At 43.3% G+C, this 16,281-nt stretch overlaps 4 protein-coding genes and 4 non-coding genes across 8 annotated transcripts; 7 read left to right on the forward strand and 1 right to left on the reverse strand.

Annotated features, from left to right (window-relative positions):
• The first annotated feature begins 644 nt into the window (after positions 1 to 644).
• rps8a (ribosomal protein S8a) lies at positions 645 to 3,259 on the forward strand. The gene is made up of 6 exons (XM_047028353.1): positions 645 to 741; positions 1,512 to 1,618; positions 1,847 to 1,946; positions 2,166 to 2,341; positions 2,677 to 2,806; positions 3,102 to 3,259. Exons 1-6 carry the CDS (start codon positions 738 to 740, stop codon positions 3,209 to 3,211), a joined length of 627 nt encoding a protein of 208 aa, XP_046884309.1. The 5' UTR covers positions 645 to 737; the 3' UTR covers positions 3,212 to 3,259.
• On the forward strand, positions 1,656 to 1,763 carry LOC124473241. The gene has a single exon (XR_006956714.1). It is a non-coding gene; the product is annotated as a small nucleolar RNA SNORD46 (small nucleolar RNA).
• On the forward strand, positions 2,006 to 2,073 carry LOC124473240. Its single transcript, XR_006956713.1, has one exon. It is a non-coding gene; the product is annotated as a small nucleolar RNA SNORD38 (small nucleolar RNA).
• Positions 2,404 to 2,472, forward strand: LOC124473239. The gene has a single exon (XR_006956712.1). It is a non-coding gene; the product is annotated as a small nucleolar RNA SNORD38 (small nucleolar RNA).
• A 106-nt stretch (positions 3,260 to 3,365) lies between the features above and the next one.
• On the forward strand, positions 3,366 to 3,494 carry LOC124473233. The gene has a single exon (XR_006956706.1). It is a non-coding gene; the product is annotated as a small nucleolar RNA SNORA35 (small nucleolar RNA).
• Positions 3,495 to 4,372: 878 nt separating this feature from the next.
• acadm (acyl-CoA dehydrogenase medium chain) lies at positions 4,373 to 7,622 on the forward strand. Its single transcript, XM_047028338.1, has 12 exons — positions 4,373 to 4,468; positions 4,967 to 5,072; positions 5,163 to 5,260; positions 5,423 to 5,492; positions 5,582 to 5,682; positions 5,791 to 5,871; positions 5,983 to 6,113; positions 6,209 to 6,317; positions 6,415 to 6,555; positions 6,638 to 6,733; positions 6,845 to 7,093; positions 7,183 to 7,622. The coding sequence occupies exons 1-12, from the start codon at positions 4,454 to 4,456 to the stop codon at positions 7,252 to 7,254; spliced, it is 1,269 nt and encodes a 422-aa protein (XP_046884294.1). The 5' UTR covers positions 4,373 to 4,453; the 3' UTR covers positions 7,255 to 7,622.
• A 227-nt stretch (positions 7,623 to 7,849) lies between these two features.
• On the forward strand, positions 7,850 to 11,408 carry rabggtb (Rab geranylgeranyltransferase subunit beta). Its single transcript, XM_047028347.1, has 9 exons — positions 7,850 to 7,912; positions 8,331 to 8,438; positions 8,566 to 8,763; positions 8,945 to 9,050; positions 9,198 to 9,250; positions 9,367 to 9,477; positions 9,613 to 9,738; positions 9,849 to 9,998; positions 10,189 to 11,408. The coding sequence occupies exons 1-9, from the start codon at positions 7,910 to 7,912 to the stop codon at positions 10,327 to 10,329; spliced, it is 996 nt and encodes a 331-aa protein (XP_046884303.1). The 5' UTR covers positions 7,850 to 7,909; the 3' UTR covers positions 10,330 to 11,408.
• Positions 11,409 to 13,054: 1,646 nt separating this feature from the next.
• On the reverse strand, positions 13,055 to 14,278 carry LOC124472212 (ankyrin repeat and SOCS box protein 17-like). Its single transcript, XM_047026924.1, has 3 exons — positions 13,890 to 14,278; positions 13,521 to 13,800; positions 13,055 to 13,261 (listed from the first exon to the last, which is right to left on the reverse strand). Exons 1-3 carry the CDS (start codon positions 14,276 to 14,278, stop codon positions 13,055 to 13,057), a joined length of 876 nt encoding a protein of 291 aa, XP_046882880.1.
• Positions 14,279 to 16,281: the final 2,003 nt, after the last annotated feature.

The raw sequence follows: 16,281 nt of genomic DNA on the forward strand, positions 1-16,281 counted from the left end.
TTCAAAACGCCACTCCACTACTCAAAAGTTTAAAGCCTTCTAGTGTTCCAAGATTAATATGGATTGTTTTTTTTTGGAATTGTATTTTAAAGTACAACTACATAATGAAATAGCACTTTTGCATTGTTTAAGTAGCAGAATTCAAATAGTAAAGGCAAAACAATAAATATATAATATTTATAAAACACTGAATTAAATGTCTAATATCGTATAGTTCTAATAACCAGTACAGGAATCCTGAGCATGTCTAGTTAAAATACCTGAAGTGTGCACCACACTGGTAGTTTTCTGTAGTGCAACTGTCCATAGAGTCTTACTGTAGTTGGCTAAGAGTTATGTCTAGGACCTCCATAAGCACTTTCTTGAGCAATGTGCCATGACCAGTCTGTTACAAACGTCTACCATATAGACGGGTGTCATATAGAGGGTGGGAGACATTGTCCATGGTGGCCAGCAATTTGAAGTGTATTTGTCTATCCGCCTCTTCTGTTACTAACCAGGGTGATCCCCAGAACGGATACCCTCCTGATCAGTTCGTCTGATTCGTCCAAACCGTTTGCTTAATTTAAGTATCACTTCCTCACAATAGATGGCAGTGGTCAACAGTTGAGGTTGTATAGTCACAGACAGGGTGTGACGAAGAGCTGTTCCCAAATCCCGCAAACTCTCGCGAAAGATGCAAGCTTCATACTTCCCCGTGAACCTTTGCGATTTCTCTTTCTAGCCGGCGCCTGAGAATGGGTACGTGTTTTTGTGATCTGGCGAGAGAGAGAATCCATGTCCATCAGATGGTTTGCAAGAAGAATAGAATTATAATGGTTCGGCTTGTTCAAGATTTATTTTAGACAGATGTTATAATTGTGAACTTGTCAATAGATGCTCATAGCATCGGATTTTTATCAAATAATTTAAGTGATCGCTGATATGTTTCAAGATGGCTTCTCGCATGGTGTTCTTGCAGGCTGTCGTACCATACTGGTATTCGTGCCTTCATTGTTTAAAGCGCATGGTTATGACCTGTTAATTAGTACATTTTCGTCCTTTATGTGCCAATTCGTAATTGATTTAGTCAATTGTTGTGTCGGTAGATGCTACAGTAGTCTACCCAAGGTAGTACCTTGCTTGCTAGTGATGTTTCACCCTAGGCCTTGGGTGTTTGTCGTGGCTGCAATTCTTAATGCTTTCAAATCTCAGAATCGTTTTGGTGTAGGTGCAGGTTTTTAGCAGAAATGTTTTCTACCTTTCGTGTAGACTGAACCGTATTGATCACTTTGAATTAGCACAGTCTTAATTTGTGCGCTTGTAACATGCTTTGAAGCCACGGTAGCCATGTGCAGGGTTCTCTGGGTTGTAGCTAGCTAGAAGTGCTTGAGTGAAAATGATGATTCATAAGCTGAATCCGACTAAAGTATGCGGAAATCACCTTGGAGAACTGATAACTCAAGCACTTTTAAAGTTGAGGCCAGTATTCTTTGGTTGTCCACTTCTAACCTGACTACTCTGGGCTACAGGTATCTCGAGGGATAACTGGCACAAACGCCGCAAGACCGGCGGTAAACGCAAGCCTTACCACAAGAAAAGGAAGTATGAGCTTGGGCGTCCTGCTGCAAACACCAAGGTAATTATCCCGACATGATTTTTAATTGTTAAATGACTGTGTGGGTGATGAGAACGTGACCTTAGGTAACGTCCTTTTTGACCGTTTTGGTTCAAAGCTCTGGACCTACCAATGTTAGGCCTTGTCATAGTTACACTGACACACAACAATAAGCATTTCAAATGTTCCAGTGCCCATTGGTGGTAGTTCAGTCAGGACGATGCCAAAAGTCTGTTTCTTGCTTTTTAGATCGGAGCTCGCCGTATCCATACAGTGAGGGTCCGTGGTGGCAACAAGAAATACCGTGCTCTGAGGCTGGATGTCGGCAACTTCTCATGGGGCTCTGAATGTAAGTCTAATCTTGTGCTGGTCGATTACAGCAGTAATTATTTGACTTGGGAAATGCTCTTTCTATGATGATAACTTTGACCAGTTCTGCTACTGAGTGCAAGTGATGTTATTGTAGTCTCCTGAGAAAGATGTAGCCTAATATCCCCCTTCATGCTCGTTGGGATGATGGGTTGAGAACAAGGCTATAGGCTGTTAAATGCTCTTTGCATCTTTGCAGGCTGCACTCGCAAGACCAGGATCATTGATGTGGTCTACAATGCCTCCAACAACGAGCTGGTGAGAACCAAGACCCTGGTGAAGAACTGCATCCTTCTGGTTGACAGTCTTCCCTTCAGGCAGTGGTATGAGGCGCACTACGCCACTCCTCTGGGCCGCAAGAAGGGAGCCAAGCTGGTACGTAACCCTGTATAGAGACGCAAGTTAATGGCACAAAACAAATGCATCTACCTATGGTCTTTCTATGACGATAACCTTGTCCAGTTCTGCTACTGAATGGAAGTGATGATATTAGTGACCCTGAGAAAGACTTAAGGGTAGATGCTTTCAAAACTAAGGCTATTCTGTTGGCCACAGCAATTGGTGGCCACATAGAGGGCAATCTAAATTGATCTTAACATTTCAGGTTCATAACAGCGATATATTTGATAACTTTCCTTGCTGCGCCTGACACTATTGCAGGATTTGAATTGAATGTAATTGACCTTTCCAACCCCCTTGGTGTTTGACAGACTCCCGAAGAGGAGGAGGTCCTGAACAAGAAGAGGTCCAAGAAGATTCAGAAGAAGTTTGACGAGCGTAAAAAGACGTGCAAGATCAGCAGCCTCCTGGAGGAGCAGTTCCAGCAGGGCAAACTGCTCGGTGAGTCCCAGTCTGGATGTGGATGGAGTGGTTACCTCCCTGTTCATAGGGTTTGTTCCAGCATGTCCCTAAACTCTACTGCCCGTACTGGGTTCCTTGAGTAACCTTGGAGAGGGGCATCTGTTAAGACTGTTTGCAATCTTGTTATTGATGATGAAATCTTATCCAGTTCTGCTGCTGAATATCCTGCGATGAGACTTTTTATTTTTCTGAAATAACACATGCTAGGACCAGGTTGGTGTTTGTGTCTCGTTTTCAATCTTGAAAGTCATTGCTTGTTCCTCCTCTCCTGCAGCTTGTATTGCCTCCAGACCTGGCCAGTGTGGCAGGGCAGACGGATACATCCTGGAAGGCAAGGAGCTTGAGTTCTACTTGAGGAAGATCAAGGCCAAGAAAGGCAAATAGATGTACAGCTGTTTGATACTACGTCAATAAAACCCACACGTCCCAGAATTGCCTTCTGCCTCTTTATTGCAGTCATGCATTTTAGGTAACATGGAGCAACATTTTGTAGGTTTGGGTGTAGGCATTGTTTTGTGTTCATGCATGTTTGCTGTGACTGCACTGCCAAGTGACTGGGCAGCTGTCCTCATAGCTGTCCAATCTCATTCCAGTGCCAGATTAACCTCAATCAGCAGAAGGGCTGGGTCACTTAATGGCTCCTCTCTTTCGAAGACTGAGAACATTCCACCTGTAGTGACAAAATGATCATAATGCATAATGGATTTGTTTACTCAATAAAGGCTTAAGAAATAAGATCATGTGTACATTATTCTTTGCTGAATAACAAGGCCATCAAACTTGCAACTGCTGTTGCGCTGAACCGTCAGACGCTGAGTCCCTTGTGGTTGTAATTAAGTCATTCCCAGGATGTTTATGAATGACTGGATTTAATACAACAATGTCGGTGTGGTGCCATTTGTTACAAATGAATCAATTGCCTTGTAATTATCTTTTTTAGAGGACCTTATATTGCATTGGCCGGGTTTCCCAGATTCATTAAGAAGCACCTACGCTAAGAGCGTTGGCGTTAAGTGCTACTTAACGAATCTGGGAAACACGGCCATTATCAGTATGGAATCTAATAAACTACCATGTTAAAAATCCATGCCAGTGATGGTCACGAGGTATTATCAACACCTGTGGAGTGACAAACGAGACCTCATTGAGTATAGTAAGTCAATTAAGGTAATTCATCTTTAATGAACCTTTACAGTAATGCATAAATCTTGTGTGAAGTAAAATATAAAGCTCAGACATTTATAAGCAAGTATTATTATACACTAACTATACCTCCCCAAGTTAATCTCAATCATTTTACCTATACTATAATTTTACTTTAAGGGGTGAATAGAGTGGCACGTGGAGAGCACTTTAAATCAGTAGTACTGTGGCAATGTACACTTATTTAATGTATTCTAATCTGATATAATATATTGCAATATGGCCTAGAAATTTAATAAAATTAAGTGTTAAATATGACATTAGGTAAGGAAGTAGGGCAAAAGTCATCGTGCTAGTCATCGTGCTAGTCATGTGATGAAAACCGCTGTTGTGATTGGATACAAATCATTTTTTTGGGTGGTACAAAGGTGGTGGTAGATCTCAAGGATATTCGTAAGGGACGTTTGCGTCGAAATCATAACAATGCTTTTGAACAAGGTAACTCGATTTATAGACGACTTTAAGATACGGAAAAGGTATCTTTGGGTTTCAGTAATGTTTTGTTTTTTAACAATGCGAATTCTCGATCAACGTATTCTAGCTACTACGGTTAGATAGCTTTGTCTCCAGGCGCTTTGCCTGTTTTGTCATGACGCTGCTTGATATTGTAAAACTAAGGCAAATTCCAAATTCAGTTTTCTATTTGTTAGCATTAAATCATCATCATTCTTATCCAAAACGTGGTTGTAGGTTAGCTAAACCAGCTATAACACTTAATTAGTAAGGTCTTTGACGATTAGCTATGAGGTGGAGACTGAAGGGTTTACATACATTTCTTGCTCTAAAAAAAGGTCTCTATCGGGTTGCCTTGAGTGTGAATGCAGCCCAATACCTGCCTTTTTTTCTGTATATAACAAGATGCAAACTGAGATTCTTAGAACGAGTTTAGTCTGGCTGTTGATTTGCCCTCTTCTGTGCGACATGTTAACCCTAAAGGTTGTGAGAGCCGGGATTCAGACAGGAATCCGGCTTCAGAGCACAAGTGCTACAGCCAGCGCAAGGGCAGCTACCAGTCCTGTTACACAAGGAGGGTTCTGCTTTGGTGAGTAGAACACTTGGATGCATACAACACAAGTTATTTTTAGATTTTGAACGAGTTCCAGTGTCGCATCATGGCTGCTCCTGTCAACAGAGTTGACCGAACAACAGAAGGAGTTTCAGGAGTTGGCTCGCAAGTTCGCCCGGGAGGAGATTGTTCCAGCTGCAGCAGCATACGATAAAAGTGGTGAAGTGAGTGTGATTGGCAATTTTAGAGTAGGAATACATCTCCTGAAATTGTATCTTCCTTTTCAAGTGTCATGCTTACATTATATTTTCTATTTGAATCATTCACCAGAAACCTTTGACCAAAGCAATGTTAAAATGTCTTTCTTATGACCTTTTTCCATATAGTATCCCTTCCCCATCATTAAGCGAGCATGGGAGCTGGGTCTGATGAACTCTCACATTCCAGAAGATTGCGGTATGCCTTTGTCTCTGTCAGTGCAGGCACTGTGCTCGGCCCTTAGTATTAATAAATTATTTTTAACATTTGTCTCTTACTTTTTTTAGGTGGAATGGGTCTGTCTATTTTTGATTCTTGCCTTATCACAGAAGAGCTGGCCTATGGCTGCACTGGAGTCCAGACTGCCATAGAGGCCAACTCTCTGGGTGTAAGTTGTTGAAAGTATTGTCTTAGTGGAATGGTGAGGTTGCTTGATCTGTATTGATACCAACTTTGGATGGACGCACCAGTGATATTTGCCGTGTCATTTACATAGCAAATGCCAGTTATCATTGCTGGCAATGATGAACAGAGGAAGAAATACCTGGGAAGAATGACTGAGGAACCACTCATGTGTGTAAGTGTTTCCTTTGCTTACCATGTGACAGGTTAGGTTAATATGAACATTTTGATGTTTTTTATGTCACAAATCAGCAAAGGCTTGCAAACTCTGTCTTTCTGTCGACAGGCGTATGGTGTGACAGAGCCTGGGGCTGGCTCAGATGTTGCAGCCATCAAGACGCGTGCAGTGAAGATGGGGGATGAGTATGTTGTCAATGGACAGAAGATGTGGATCACCAATGGTGGCAAAGCTAACTGGTGAGTTGAGTTGCGCACTTTACATAGTCTTCAACCAACCAATCTGAGGCATTTTGGAAATGGAGGATCAACGTTGACACCCTCTTGTTTCAAAGGTACTTCCTCCTGGCCCGCACTGACTCCGATCCTAAATGCCCAGCCAGCAAGGCTTTCACAGGCTTCATTGTCGACGCAGACACTCCTGGAATCCTCGTTGGCAGGAAGGTAAGATTCTGTCAAGGAGCACCATTGGTACTAAAGTTAATACATTTTGATATGATGTAATGTGGTAATCCCCTTCTGGGTGGGTTTCTCTGTGTAGGAGCTGAACATGGGCCAGAGGTGCTCAGACACCAGGGGCATCACTTTTGAGGATGTGAGGATACCCAAGGAGAATGTCCTGATTGGAGAGGGAGCTGGCTTCAAGATCGCTATGGGGGCCTTTGATAAAACCCGTCCACCGGTAATTCACTCAAGAAGCAACTAGCAATCATGTTTTTGTTTGTGAAATGGTGGTCGTCTGATGGTGGTTGTTTATCGGGCAGGTTGCCGCAGGGGCCACAGGCCTAGCACAGAGGGCACTGGATGAGGCCACCAGGTACTCCCTCGAGAGGAAGACCTTTGGAAGATTAATCGCTGAGGTAAGAACATGCGTTAGCATTTCAAGCTAACAGATTTAGTTTTTTTTAGTTTGTAGTTCCTTCTCCACATTCTAGATGCATTTCCTTGATCTACTCTTCCTCTGACCACAGCACCAGGCGGTATCCTTCCTCCTGGCTGAGATGGCCATGAAGGTGGAGCTGGCTAGGATGGCCTATCAGAGGTCAGCCTGGGAGGTGGACTCGGGCCGCAGGAACACGTACTACGCCTCCATTGCCAAGGCCTACGCCGGAGACATCGCTAACCAGGTGGCTAGCGACGCCGTACAGGTGTTCGGCGGCAACGGATTCAACAGTGAATATCCAGTGGAGAAACTGATGAGAGATGCCAAGATTTACCAGGTTGGTAAACACTAGTTCTGTTAGCCTCTTCTGTTAATTGAGGAATCATTTGGGGCGCTATAACTTAATATTCTTTCATTTTCTTTCAGATCTACGAAGGAACCGCCCAGATTCAGAGACTAATCATTTCTCGTGAACACTTCGGGAGATTCAAGAAATGAGCTGGAAATGCTTTTGTCCTGTTCTTGCTGAAATGTTATGTCAGATATTTTATAGTCCCATGAGTGGAAATGATCAATTCAACTCAGGTACTCACAGTTAACCGAATGTTGGTTGCCTTGCATCTCATACTTTCTTGCCTTACTCACTTTAACAGTACGTTTAAGGCCAATTCCAAATATCAGTCATTGTGGCACAGCTCTGCTTGCACTGTCACATGATGTCTGCCAGCCTGGCTAGTGATTAATGTCCTAGTGTGTGAAGAACTGAAGACTAATGATCAAATAGGTGAAGTGGGCAAACCCTTTTTCCAACTGTTAAACCTACATACTATAAGATTTCAATTGAATAAACTTATATATATACTAAATTGGCTATTGCGTCATTTATTATATTGCAAGACTTGGATCTGTCATCAGTGGGGGGAAAAATGCTCTTGTTGTGCACTACGAGCCATTTAATGGGAAAAGTAAAGCCAGGCTCCCACGCGAGGTGTGCACGCAGTATTTATCATAACATGGATTGGTGTAATTCATTTGTGTCTAAAACGCTGCTACAATGCAGCATAAATAAATGATCAGCCTGTGCTCGCATGCTGACGTATCAGATGTTATGACGTAAATATTCTGCGACTCAGATGATGCGAGGATTTTAAGAATGGTAACCTCGATTCAGATACATTATCACGTTTATTTGCTTGAATATACCAATTTTACATATGCTACTGTGTTTACCATTGTATATGGTGGCCTTACTTCGGAGTATAACTGGAATTACTCTCGATCCAGGATGGAAACCAAGGAACACTTAGCCTCTAGCTAACTGCTGCTATCTGTATTGGTCTAAATCATTGGCTAATCAGCTTGCTAGCTCTCTTAGATACTTCTAGAATTACATTTTGTTCAAATATCTAAACAATAATTAGGATGATTACTGTTATCCACACCCATGTAGAACGATTATTGTTGTATTGACGACATAACATTATGGTATGTGTAACAGTTTCATTGCCATTGTCCACAATCCATAGCTCATTTAAGTTTGTCCTAACGGAGTTTTTGTTTTTTATTTTGTTCAGGGCACCCAAGTAAAAGATGTCGTTATCAAGGACGATGCCCCAAGTACACTCCTCTTGGATAAACATGCAGACTACATTGCTGCCTATGGCGCCAAAAAGGACGACTATGTATGTACTCATAGTCAGACATATTGGTCTGCTGAAAAATGTCTAGGCCAATCAACACCTCGGCATGTTGTAGTTAGAGGTAAAGTGTAATCTCCTCATTTTTTCTTGTTTCATTTAATTCACACAGGAGTACACCCTGTCAGAGTACCTGAGGATGAGTGGGATCTACTGGGGCCTGACAGTCATGGACCTGATGGATCAGCTCTCCAGGATGAACCGTGAGGAGATCACCGACTTCATCAAGTCTTGTCAACATGAGTGTGGAGGCCTCAGTGCCAGCATCGGGCACGACCCTCACCTGCTCTACACCCTCAGTGCTGTGCAGGTGACACAGTGTGAAATGTAGTTGTCCTTGATGTAATTTAGTTTTGAAGGAATACATGCTGCATAGCTTACATTGAAATGGAATCAGAAGTTATCCAACCCTACAGTTGAGTTGTTAATGTTCCCAATCATTTGTATGTTGGGATTATTTGTGCTTTTCTCATATGTGACATCTCCCTCAGATCTTGTCCCTGTATGATGATGTTAATGTGATTGACGTGGACAAGGTGGTAGACTATATCAGGGGACTGCAGCAAGAGGATGGGTCTTTCGCAGGCGACAAATGGGGTGAGATAGCCTTTGGTCTTGCAGTTACTGTAAAACTCTATAAACCCTGAAAATACTTGGTATGAATGTAAAGATGCTGCTATGAGGACTCCAGTTCTATGAAGGTATTATTGTTATGTTTTTCCTAAACGTGTTGTCTCTTTGCAGGTGAAATAGACACACGGTTTTCCTTTTGTGCGGTTGCGACGCTTGCATTACTGGTACGTGGACAAATAAGCATGTCAAATTGAATAGCGGAGCGCACATTCATTAAAGGCATACTACCAACAGATGCATCGGTAAATACAAACGTCTTATGATATTCTTTCTTATCAAGGGCAAGTTGGATGCCATCAATGTAGACAAAGCGGTGGAGTTTGTCCTGTCCTGTATGAACTTCGACGGAGGGTTCGGCTGTAGGCCTGGCTCAGAGTCTCACGCCGGCCAGGTACTCACAGTGTTATTCTCCCCCCCCCCCCCCCCCCCCCCCCTAACACATATCTGGCGGATGGGTTAACAATTTTCAGGCTTGTGACAATTTTTGTGAATTTTCTACTATTGTTTCTTCTGTTCCCTCCCTCAGATCTACTGCTGCACTGGCTTCCTGTCCCTCACGGGGCAGCTCCACCAGATTAACGCTGACCTGCTGGGCTGGTGGCTCTGTGAGAGACAACTACCATCCGGGGGCCTCAACGGTCGCCCTGAGAAGGCAAGTGCTCTGAAAAAGATGTTCTTCGTATTGTCTGAGAAGTTATGCCTTCGGAATGAATCCAAGTGTTGTGTACAACTAACCTACTTCCTTGTCTTGCTCTACTCAAGTTACCCGATGTGTGCTACTCGTGGTGGGTGCTGGCCTCGCTGAAGATCATAGGCAGAATCCACTGGATCGACAAATCCAAGCTGAGATCCTTCATTCTAGCCTGCCAAGATGATGAAACGGGCGGCTTTGCGGATCGACCAGGAGATATGGTGAGCTACAACCAGGAGATGCAGCCCTCCTGTCACGGCTCAGTGTTCTTTACCCCCCAAACATATCTCCCTCCGCCGTGACAGCATTCTGATATCTCTTTCCAGCTGCCATTCAAGCACCAACACAGCTGCCTGTGAGACACGCCTCAGCCTTTTCAATCCTAACCCGTCTGTCGCCCCTCCTTCTCAGGTGGACCCCTTCCACACGCTGTTTGGGGTGGCGGGGCTTTCCCTCATGGGCGATGAGCAGATCAAGCCTGTCAACCCCGTGCTGTGTATGCCTGAGGACGTTCTCCAGAGGATAGGCCTGCACCCGGACACCCTGACCTAGGCCCTCCTAGGCGCCGTCACGCTCACCCTCACCATGCACTCCTCCACCACACCCCAGCACTGCACACAGGCCACTGAGGGAAGGCCAGGCATGGCTGGAGGGCCATGGAGAGGTCACCACGCTGAGATAGGGATGAGATACTCTGATGCTTGAGACCGCGACGGTACTTGCAGGCTTTCTCTCTGGACTGGTGCGGACGGAAATGTACAATAGATCAGGTAAGGATGGGAAATAGATGTTGGAAACACAAGACCAGAGCGAAAGCCTGCAGTGCTGTGGACCAGAAGGACCCATATGCTTTACAGTGGTTGGCAGGCGTCACTTCACTGATACTGAAAGACAACCAATAAATTAGATACCCTTCATTTGTTGTTGATAAATTTGCTTAAAAGTGAATTCGTATGAAGCACCAAATCTTATCTTGTCCTTTGTTCGGTCACACCCACTTATTCATCTCTTGTCACCGTCAACTCACTACAGTGAACACCCAGCGGCCTGTACCATGTATGTTCTGATCATGTTTACACTAGCGCCTCTATTCTTCATCGAAAGCTGGACACATGATTGGTTCTCGAGGGTAGCAGAAGGAAACATGCAAACTTAATTTCCTGATTGTTGTTTCATTTTGGACATATATCGACACATATTTGAAGGTGTGGTTTTGGGGGGAGTCGATGATAACATCATTTTTTTTTTTGGACTAACTTTCTCATGTCACGTCTCTAATAATCAGGTACAAGATTATATTCTTGATCGCTGTCTGATAGGAATCGGCTGATTTCTGAGAGATTGTCTTTGTGATTAATGTAATATGCTCAATATTAATGTTTTATTGAAATGACATTGTCAGCTCTGTGCATTGTTGTTGCCCGACTGTTACCCACCTGTTTTATGTTTTGACACTTCTGCACGTTTCTGTTAGATTTACTGGGAGCAGGGAGCTATCATAACATTGTCCATCAAATACTCATCATATAAATACAGCATATTTATTTGCATGCAGTTTGGATACCTATTTATGTACTACAGAACTACTACCATCTTGTTAGGCAATAAATACAGATAATGTTTCCCGCAAAGTATATTTGTGTTTGTTGCTGTTTAAATTTCAAATACAGATTTGTGCGTTCATGAGACAGCAGCATGTAAGACAGTTTAGCTCTAACCACCACTAGATGGCAACATTACCACTCATGTCCCTTGTGGACCACTATAGTAGTCCACTGTATACAGGAGTATTACAAGTTTTGGTTAGGTGATACAATTATAGGCGTAGGTTTAAATTTATATGGGTTAGACACTGCCACACACACACTTTTATTACCAATATATTCAATGGCTGCCTTCTCAATTGTTACAATAAACTGTCCCGCCCACATTTGGAAACTTCTATGCCCCTGTATAGAGTATTATAGAGCTTATATGCAGAATTTGTTTGCGAATGTTACTACGGCAGCTACTTGCCTATCATACAACGGATCCTCATTGTTACTTCCAAGATGTCAGCACCAGACAGTCACACATCTCTTTTGCTATGACATGTCACACAAAAAGAAAAAACAAATCTTCTCTTCCATAATTGGATGTTCAGTTTTATAACCTGTTTCCCACATTAAACAAAGATGTATTTTCCGCCTTGACACCTCAGGGTCATGCCACCTCATCTACCTACTCCGGAATATTTTGTAGGATACAAAATACAAAATGGAAAAGTAAACAAGAAAATGTTTCAAAGGCTTCTATCTAATTATTTTTGTTCAGGCGACTGGAGAGCAGTAATCTGTGGGCTCCTGGCATCTGGGCAGGGACAATCACGCTGGTTGTTAGGCTACAGAGAAACCCCACAGGCTCTCATTAGTGTGGGCCTGAGAGAGAGACATGGGAGGCTCTGGGAGCCAGAGAAAGGGAGGAATGAGAGCCTTAGAGAGTCATGTCTCACTTCTTAGACTCTCACTGCCATCAGTCCTGTTTCCTGAGAAACGCCCAGATTGTGTTCCCCCCTCAGTCTTACCACCCTGTCTTTCATCAGTATTAGATGTAGATACTCAGTATTAACAGCTGCCCAAATAGCTGAATAGATATTGAAATGCATTCATTTAGGGACTATTGTTCTATTATTATTCCCAAACATGTGCTAGAATGATAGATCATCATGAAATGGTTGCAAAGGTAGACCGTGTAGTCTAGTTCTTGTAAAGGTAACTGTTTACTGTGTGTTTTGATGTTCACATCAGTGCTTTGGGCTGACTCATTCCCTTATGATATTTGCAGTAGCCAGGAGGGCAATGTGTATGTTACAATGACAGACTTGTTTCTGCTTCTTATTTGCCAAATGGCCCATAGTCCAGCCTGGGTCTGCCAGTGTGAAACCTGTTTAAGTGATCTCACTGATCGGCATTGCAATCAAGCCATTCCTCTGCTAGAGCATCCTTGAATTATCAGGTGTATTTGGACCAAATTCCTGGACTTGGTTAGATCTACAGTATCTGACTGATGCACCGGTCAGACCTTGAAAATGTGTGCAGTCAGTCAATCCTGAGGTTTGCAACATCTAACCACAGCTTCTGTCACATTCGTTTCGATGTGCGTTCAATAGATCCCACATCCCATCTGCTCAGATGCTTTATTGACAGATGCATAGTCAGCAGAGTGCGACCCCCCTTTCAACCGGTTTCAAACCCAGTTCAGGTGCCGTGGGCTAGAGGAGTTGGAGGCTGTGCTATGTTCAGTTCTCCAGGTTGAGGTAGTTGCGGAGAGGCACGGGCAGAGGCAGGGCCCTGATGCCGTCGGGGAGCCGGCCCCTCTGCAGCAGGCAGGCCCTCACTGCCACCCTGCACAGGTGGCTCAGCTCACACGGCTCCTGGTAGCGCGTCAGGGGGATGTGCTTCTTCCAGTCTGGGATCAGGGCCTTGCGCCCGTACACCACCTGCATCTGGGACGTCAGCCATGTCAGGAAGTCTGGCCAAGTGAAGGACTGCTGAAAGACTTCTTTCTCATTTGCATACTATTCATTTTGCGATGGAATACATTTGCTTGCGACAATTCTTTAGGCGATAAATACATTCAATGTTTCCCCTTAAAGTGTATTTGTGTTTGTTCTTTCAACTTTGAAATCAGATGCCGTAAAATAAACCCTAACCGAAGGAGGTCCACTGCGAATGATGATGAATACAGAATGCAACTTGACTTACCTCAATGTCTGCCACGCAGACATAAGTGACCACCCGGAAGCACAGCTCCATACAGTCCTCCAGCTCTGTGGTGACTGTGGTGTGGCATCTCTCATCCAACACTTCCAGGCGTGGTGGGTTGAACAGGATGGAGATGATGACATAAGTGGGTCGCCGCTCGCGCTCCAGCATACCGTACTGCAGTAGAACCTTCAGCACGTCATACTGGCGGTTCTGCGCCACGAACATGAGGGGAGTCACACCACCCACTGTACTGGGGCTGTAAATGGGCGTGAAGCGCCTATGAAGAATTTAGGTTAAAGATTTAGCTTTCATGTTAGAGTTTATGATTAGAAGATAACCGAAGAGCAATGATCTGTTTTGTGATACCTCCATGCAATGGCCAGGTTGTTTGTCTGGTCCTGAAGATACGGTGACGTCCTCTCCATCAATTTCCTGACTATTTCCGCGCTGCCTCTACGCGCGAAGACCCAGTGGAGGATGGTGTTGGTGCACACGTTTATGAATTCCATGTAGAACTCGGGATCCAACCGGGCATGTGCGGTTTTGGCGAAATTGATGAAATCTACTATGAATGAATCAAATTCCTCTGATGTTGCATTGCGCAAGATTGTTCCCAAAGTTTTATAGATGCGAGGCTCATATGTTTCTTGGCCCCATTGTCCGGGAAACCTGTAAAGTGGTTTCCGAATTACGCGCGCAACCAAATTGAGAAAAACGTTGTTATTGTGATGATTATCGTCTTCACTGTCCGACATTGTTGTGGTCGGACAGACCGTTTCACGTTTCTGCCATGCTTTGGCAAAAGTTTTGGAATAACATTGTTACCATTGTTACATTGGCAAAACTAACACGTAATGAAGAACGTTCAAACTGTGCGCACTATGACCCATACTATGAAGCGTTCTGTTGCATTTAAATAGGTATAAAAGGTCAATCTGTAAGAATTAGTAGTTCAATATAGGTCTATAACTATTTAACAATGAAAATAAATGTATTGTCTAACGGGCCTTTAATTCAATAAATGTCTACCTTCTTTCGATAAAAACATTAACTTTTTCATGTAAAGCTTGTCGTTTTTCCTTTTCTAGAAACATTCTCTGGGGTATATTGTACTCATGGATGAGCGCTTTCAGACCCTCTTGGATTACAGTCTTCGACATTGCTTCTTTGAGGGGGGTGCAACGACTGGTGCCAACAATAGGACTTGTCATTGGCACCCCTAAGAACAACTTAGAAGAGTATTTCTCCACATTCCACCTGGTCGCACTGTCGTATTTCAACGGCACTGCTGATTTGGAATGAACTTCATTGGAAATAGATAGGTTTGAGAAATCAGTTAATTTATGACATTTCTGTATCACAGGCAGGTCTACGCTGAATGATCGCTTGGTGTCCGAGTGTGTAAAAGACGAGGTCGAAGAGGAAACGTTAAAACCAACTGTACCATCTGCCAAAGTGTTCCCACGCGCTCCTCTTGAACTGGCCCCTGTCCATAGCCTCATGTTTACATTTCCCGTAGTTTGGTTGAGACCCATGCTTGAGTGTGTGTTTACCACTGTCATTTGGTGGCAATACCCACTAATTGTTTCTATATTCCTCAATGTCGTCTTGATGTCTCGTATTCTCCTGTTGATCAAATACATGGAACGGTAGTGATCTTTCTCCAGTAACTGCCTTTCACTTGTGTATCTTTTTATTTCAAAGCCATTTCTTTCGTGCGCCCTCATCAGAGTATCGATTCTTGCGTTGCTGTCTTTGCTCCAGTGACTCATGTTTGCAACCTGACAAGCCCTGAACTCCTAATGAGCAGGCGAGGCAGGGGCGAACTGTTCCATGTCGGGTTTACGGTTTACCTCGTGGGGTTTACCTCACGGGGGCTGCCAGGTACTCAAAAAACACCAAGAGACATTAGAAAACTTTGAATAAAAAAAAATCATCATTTTTACATGAATTATGTGGGATGCATGTTGTTTAGCAACTAAAACTGTAATTCCATATTTTAAAATGCGCTCGAATAGCTTGAACATTGTTAAAAATGTTGAGCTGTGGTTGCTATAGCCTACGCAAGCACGCCGTATCCCACGATCATACTATATACCACTATTAAATCAACAGTGGTCCATGGGTGTGGCACGGCATTAGGAGCAGCACTGTATAAAAGGATAGTGTGCCTTCTTCGTCATTTTAGACTTACCCCAAATAACTTTTAATTATGTTTACGATTACTGATGTTCAGATGTGGACTTGGCTTTGAAAAAGAAGTAAGCATCATGAGTGAGAATTCACCAGGGGGCAGTAAAACACAAACTTTCATCATCTATGTTAGCAGCCAACCAAGATGTTGCCTCCCCTAGTTTCAAGGCTGCTGGAGAGAGTACCGTTTCAGTTCTACGGCATTTTGTTGCTTCTTCCATGATCAAGTGTGCCTGCGATCGTTATCGTTTTAGGCCTCAAAGCACGAATGCGATTTAAAGATGACATTTTAAACAGTTTTGTTCAGATATAGCATATTTCCATAGGCTGATTGATTATTCTACATTTATTTTTATCATTTCGATTCTGATTGCTTGAAAATAATAAAATATTTGATACTGTTTTTCCCCTCTCTCCTTCAATGGGTCAAATTCTTGTTATCAAGTGTCTTCATTTAAATGTGCATTATGGTTTCAAACCTCTACTACACAGCCTCAGATTATCAAGTTTGTGTTTTATATAACAGATTGCACTTAAAGTTTTCCTTTTCATCTTCAATAGGGCA

This window comes from Hypomesus transpacificus, chromosome 10 (assembly GCF_021917145.1).
Source record: "Hypomesus transpacificus isolate Combined female chromosome 10, fHypTra1, whole genome shotgun sequence".
NCBI lineage: Eukaryota > Metazoa > Chordata > Actinopteri > Osmeriformes > Osmeridae > Hypomesus > Hypomesus transpacificus.

Coding starts and splice junctions, on each gene's coding strand:
- rps8a (XM_047028353.1), top strand. Junction 1,619..1,846: donor GTCCTGCTGCAAACACCAAG/GTAATTATCCCG, acceptor CTTGCTTTTTAG/ATCGGAGCTCGCCGTATCCA. Junction 2,342..2,676: donor GCAAGAAGGGAGCCAAGCTG/GTACGTAACCCT, acceptor GGTGTTTGACAG/ACTCCCGAAGAGGAGGAGGT.
- acadm (XM_047028338.1), top strand. Junction 6,114..6,208: donor AATGGTGGCAAAGCTAACTG/GTGAGTTGAGTT, acceptor CTTGTTTCAAAG/GTACTTCCTCCTGGCCCGCA. Junction 6,318..6,414: donor GAATCCTCGTTGGCAGGAAG/GTAAGATTCTGT, acceptor TTCTCTGTGTAG/GAGCTGAACATGGGCCAGAG.
- rabggtb (XM_047028347.1), top strand. Junction 8,439..8,565: donor GCGCCAAAAAGGACGACTAT/GTATGTACTCAT, acceptor TAATTCACACAG/GAGTACACCCTGTCAGAGTA. Junction 9,739..9,848: donor TCAACGGTCGCCCTGAGAAG/GCAAGTGCTCTG, acceptor GCTCTACTCAAG/TTACCCGATGTGTGCTACTC.
- LOC124472212 (XM_047026924.1), bottom strand. CDS start 14,278: ATGTCGGACAGTGAAGACGATAATCATCACAATAACAACGTTTTTCTC. Junction 13,801..13,889: donor AACCTGGCCATTGCATGGAG/GTATCACAAAAC, acceptor AATTCTTCATAG/GCGCTTCACGCCCATTTACA. Junction 13,262..13,520: donor TCTGCGTGGCAGACATTGAG/GTAAGTCAAGTT, acceptor CTGACGTCCCAG/ATGCAGGTGGTGTACGGGCG.